This window comes from Daucus carota, chromosome 2, assembly GCF_001625215.2.
Source record: "Daucus carota subsp. sativus chromosome 2, DH1 v3.0, whole genome shotgun sequence".
Taxonomy (NCBI): Eukaryota; Viridiplantae; Streptophyta; class Magnoliopsida; order Apiales; family Apiaceae; genus Daucus; species Daucus carota.
The window spans coordinates 36821017-36827016 of NC_030382.2; the positions used below are offsets into that span (position 1 = coordinate 36821017).

General features: G+C 35.5%; 1 protein-coding gene across 1 annotated transcript; it reads right to left on the reverse strand.

Annotated features, from left to right (window-relative positions):
- Window positions 1-518: 518 nt before the first annotated feature.
- On the reverse strand, window positions 519-6000 carry LOC108208142 (V-type proton ATPase subunit a1). Its single transcript, XM_017378634.2, is given in 8 exon segments — window positions 519-1145; window positions 1865-1924; window positions 2004-2197; window positions 2579-2662; window positions 2772-2955; window positions 3043-3254; window positions 4634-4679; window positions 5772-6000. Coding segments are annotated over 6 exon segments (777 nt in total). The 5' UTR covers window positions 3093-3254; window positions 4634-4679; window positions 5772-6000; the 3' UTR covers window positions 519-940.

Genomic DNA, 6000 nt, shown 5'->3' on the forward strand with positions numbered 1-6000 from the left:
AATACTTCATTAGTTGACTGTGAGCTTTTTTAACAACATAACCAAACTGCAAGTTTTTAACTAGCTTAGTTATGAATTAGCCATTTAACCCATCATTTATATAAGTCCCGAAAAAACACTTGTATGGTTTTTCTTTCAATAAGTATAACAAAATGATGATGTAACTTAAAAATACATTTTAATTATATAACGTTCATTATAATTTTTTCTTTATTATTATCGAGATCTTACAAGATTAATTTCATAATTACAAAGTAAAAAGCACATGCAATTCATATTAATATTATATCCAAGAGTCCACAATTATAAATTATAAAGTTACTTGTTCTGACGACCAAATTTCGAGTGTCAAGTAACGTTAACCTTTGTTTTGATAAATCTACTTGATGGAAATGAGATTTTATAATGCGTTCACCCCATTCTAGTCCTAGACCGGCCTGGCCAACTTGTAGAGCACTGATGCAAATATAGTTGGTAATTGTAGTGCTTGATCATAAAGCAGGAATAACCCAGCTCTCTAAAAGCAAATAGAGTTCCAGTTTACTTGTTACAATAAGTTGCAAGAAACTTTTCTAACAAAATCTAAAATTGTATGCGATTTATTATACATGTAAAGTTAGGAACTATTCATCTATAGGGATACCAATATATGAGCTACATGTAAAGGGTCCCCTCTTTACAACTACATCTCATTCCTGTAACAATAAATAGAACAGAGACCAGGAAACCTTTAGTTACATCCTTTTTTTAAGGATCTATCATGACTAAACATCTACTATATATCAGATTGAGCAGCACGTAAACCGAAAAAGCGCCACTGTCCCTTCCAGCCAAAATTGGTTTGTACAACAGCTGGCTCATGCTGGTATAACACATATAAAAAAAATTCTGTAGTAATTTGGTCTTTGGAGAATCTTAAGTATATATGCATCCTGTGTTTTTACTCGTCATCATCAGTTAGGAAGGCAAAGGAGAAAGGTCTGAACTTATAACCATCGCCATGATAAAACTTATTTTGAAATTCCACCCAGTGGAGACACAATGCATGAAGAAAAGCACTAAGAGTTTCCATCATCAACAGTGTGAATGCTGTTGCAAACACAAACACTGCTAACCCCACCAAATGAATTATGATGTTGTTATATCTGCATCGAACATTATTTGACAATACGAACAGGGATTAGAAGCATAAAAGGCATGTATTTAGACCAAATACAGATTGTACACCATCATTGAGTCAGAAGTGGTCAACTCTTACCAAAACACGAGAAAGCACTGCAGTAGGTAGACCGAAGGAGAGAGTGGCATCAAGTCAGTTTAGATTTGTACTATTGCCATTTAATATCTTACAGTCTAGTCCAGGTGAGCAGTCTACAAGTTGAACCTTTTCCGGTCACTCTATTAGCGGCATCCCCACAATTCAAATATATATCTAGCACAATTTGGTTTGAAAAGAACATGCCCCCCACCCCCACCCCACCCCACTCATAAAATATTTTGTTTCACATAGAAACAGACATTAATACTTAACCTTGAAACTCAGCCATCATCTTGTATACATAATTACACTAGTTCCAAATCTCAGCAAACCATAGCAAGGAAAGATGTATACTTAAATGAGCTTCATTTTATTTTGCTAAATACAAAAGAGCTTCTTCATACTTAGGACACTAGTTATTCATCTTGCAATGTAACCCAGACCAGTATCTATCTAGTATTTGACAGCAGTGATGCGCCAATAAAATAAAATTAATGACACGCGGTTGTAACATTTAAAAATCCTTGTGGAACTCCAAAAAACTGAACAAATTAATTGCAAATGCACCGAGAAAGATGCATTCACATGTGTAAAGAAACAACTTACCCCTAGGCAAGGAGGAGGACTTTCTCATAGAAAACAGTGGATAATTCCGAGTGAGGCAAGCTGTAAACACAGTAGCAAATTTCGTATATTCGTGAGGGTCACAGAAAATGATTAGGAGAGTTTGCGGCCAGGGATATACCTCAAAGCCCAGAGACGCAGGTATGATGCGGTATTAGAAACTGCACCCAGTACGAACTCAATAGAGTGTATCATTTGATGCACAAAGATCTCACTAAAATTGAATTCCTCAATGTGTTGCCGTGCAGAACCAGGTTCTGAATCAGGATCAATTTCAGAGGTTCCAAGAACACCGTAGGTCCGGCCTTGAAATCTCTAAGTAAAATATTTAAAGGTTAAATACATCTAAGTATTAAGGAAGGCGTGACTGGGGGGCCGGACTCTAACTAAAATGACTTCCATACATATTATTCTTGTTTATAGTAACAACATAAGATATCACAATTTCTAGTGGGGCTGGTGCCCCACCATGACCCCTCCTTTGCTAATGAATCATATTAAGATGTCAAACAAGGTGTCCAATAAAAGTCTATGGCTATTTAACTTTTTGATGCCTAGCTTCTTAAATAATACAGTGTCCAGGATCAGCCTGCTAAACAAACTTGAGCCAAGCAGGCAGGCATCTTCATAAACAGATCAAGTTCTTCATACCATAAACCTAAGAGAGTTAATATGCAAACATCTGAGACACATTACCTCAGAGTGCAGTCTCTTTAAAATAAAAGGTTTTGGCAAAAGCATCCAAGGAACAGCAACAAGAGCTGCAACCAACAAAATGACCTACAACAAAAAACATTCTTACCATGTCTGGAATACAAATTTAAGTTCATATCTGCGGTCTGAATTCTAACTCCCAAAAAACAAATAAATAAAGAGAGAAAACACACACCTGAACTACCCTCTGCCCCCAAAACAATTGATTTTCACCAAGCTCGTCAAATGGACTCAGGAACATGTAAATCGTCACATGATATAAGTCAGCTTGAGAACCGGTGCACCACTTTATCAAAATGAGAAGTGAGAGATAACCAAAAAGGCTATTAAGAAAGATCATCTGTGGCACAAACTGATACCTAGGAAATAAAATCAAAGTCAGTCAATCTCCTAATATTTATTGTCTATTGATCAGTATATAGATACAAGAAAAGAGAAGTACACACTTTATATCCAGCGAATCACCAAAGAAACATGCATCAAAGTAACTAAGCATGATCCCTAGGTTCAGTTCATCTGGGCAACCCCCAACAGAATGGACATTTTCATCTTAAGGGAGTTCAGGAAAGGAAGTTCCCTACGGCTTCCACGCCAGCTGGGATCAACACCAAAAGGGTATGGATCTCGATATTTGATCAAGCCCGCCAAATATGCATCTCTATTAATAACATGAGTTTTGTGCAGGTATTAGTTAGCTTAGTTCAGGTACATATATATATGATGCATGGATCTGATATTGTTTCAAAAAAAATATCTAGGTGAATCATCTTAAATTGTTATTCTGCTTGTTTCAGATAAATGTCTGATGACATTTAGAGGATAAATTTCTTGTTAGACACTTAAAAAGAGTTAAAGTTTAAACGATCAGATGTCCTGCATAGAGATAGAGCGGGAAGAAAACAGACTCTAAAGAAAACATTGCTTATGATCACTGAAGTTTATATAAAGAACTTTCTTGACATCCTTCTGGTATACATACTTCTGTGCAACATATCTTCGCCTGACTCACTGCTATCAATCTATCATACTAAATGCCGGTCAAGTGCAGCATCAGCAACATCCTCTCTATTAAGGAGATCCATAATCTTGTTTAACAATGGCAAGTTTTCTAATACAGACAATATAAGAAAGGGAATTTACAAATTTAGTGACAGATCAGGTCACCAACACAATACTACAACATATTCACCAACATATTCATCCAATTACATCTTAAGTAAAATTCCCTAGATCTGTCCTCCATCACTTTTAAACTATATATTAGAGTCGTCAATAAGCCTTTTCTTATGCTAATAAAACCACACACAAAACATTTTAGCCTCCAATAAGCTCATACCCTCAACCCCATAGTCAAAAACAGTGATCAGTGAGGACTGGGCTAATGCCAACGACTCCCCATTACAACATCCTATGTGGCATGTGCTTTACCATGTCCCTCTATACTGTTAGTTTAGCCAAATGGATAAAATCGAGTTCTTCTCAGCAGAGGGAGAATGATGCATGATGAGTCAGCAACATACGAATTAAGCAAATACATAATGCTTTGAGGACAATACCCTAATTTGGTAAATTAACCAGCATCATTTTTTTAGGATGTAATCTATATTTTAATATTATTATAAAAATATATATGGCAAGGTTCTAGGGAGCAAATAAACACGTGCTGAGGAGAGCTCAATAGCTTATATGCCACAGGCAAGTGTTAAGAGTAAGAAAAGAAAACCTTCATAGAGAAACTGCATTTTGCATATACACCTGGAACACTAAGGCTAAAGAAGTTTAAAACTTGTTAATTCAGATTAATTAACACAAGAATTTTCAACTATACTTTCCTAATAAACTTATTCACATACAACATTAGCGACAGCCATAAACCACAGATCTTTTTGATGATATCAAACTTATCAATCATAAAGTAAAAAAAGATGAAAGCCTGTAGTAGCATCTTATAAAATTTAGACCCGTTCAAGAAATCACAAAATGTCAACATGGCATGAGAAAGTATTGTTATTCCAAATTATTTTGATTTGTGCATACCTGGGTAACGAATGTCCGCTGGAAAGGGCTTTTTTTCAGCATTTAACTGTGTAGAAAAATAATTACACACTGTGTTAACAGATAAGGTGAGAAACAGAGTACCAAAATCATTAGGAACCCAAAAGCTTTCAAAAGAATAATGATATCATGCAAGTAAACACGATAGAACATTAAGGAATAAGGATTCTAGAATACATACAGAGTTACATAGTTTTACTTGGATGTTCGTGCAAGTATAACACCAGAGGTGCTTTGCATTAAACATGAAACTTAAAAGGAAAATGCTTTGTGCACATAATTGTGTACAAAAACATGTACATAATGACATGTGGTGGATTTTAATTGGATGGCCCCCCTGCATTTACACCAACCACCCCAATTAAAATTCACCACATCACTTGCCACATCATTATGTACAAAAATTCTGTACACAATTATGTGCACCTAGCACTACTCAACTTAAAAAGATCAATTACCTTAACAAATTATCAGTTACGAGTATAGAATTTGATCAGTACCACAGGTTCAACAGTTACATAGAACAAACGCCACTATGTTTAATGCTAATTGCATACAATAAGTTCTCACGCTTCTCTGTATCTCACTAATTTATAGAACTTGTTTGTGTACTTTTATGCTCACATCTGCCTGTCGTGTTTAGACCACGTGTTTTTAAGAATCAAAACTATGAATAGCTAAACAATGCACCCCTTCCAAACAAAATTTGTATTAAAATAACGATAACTAGATCAAGAATCAGCTACATACAATACTACAATAGTATAATCCTCACAAAACTATGTCATTAAATTATCAAATTGAATCAAACAAGTTTCTTAAATGAAAAAATATGGGAACCGATGAAATAAGTCAGTGTCAACTCCATGCACATGAACAAAATTGCTCACATTCTTGTATACTGCTTCACAATCTAATAGCCATAAAAAAAAAAATCTAAACACGCATAATTTTTACACCGAATTGCTACATTCAGTCATCAACTCTAACCGCAAACTGAAAAGTGATCACAAAGAATAATATCATCAACAAACTCAACTAAAATCGAGTTAAAATAACAATAAGTCAATAACTAGTTAAAATATTGGCAATACAAATGCATAGATAAAAGAGAACATACATCGCGAAACTGAAGAAGGCCGAGTTCACCGAGATAAGTAATGGCGCAGTGAGCCGACTCCACTGGAATAACTAACTGCACAAAATTCATTTTCTCCGACCGCATCAGATCCATTTCCGGGAAATTGTCGCCGTAATTCATTTTCCCTTCACCTTCTCTCGTGTTAGTTTTGATGGCAGTTTTGCAAAGGCCGTACTCGAGAATTTCGCGTCTTCTTCACCAACTGCAA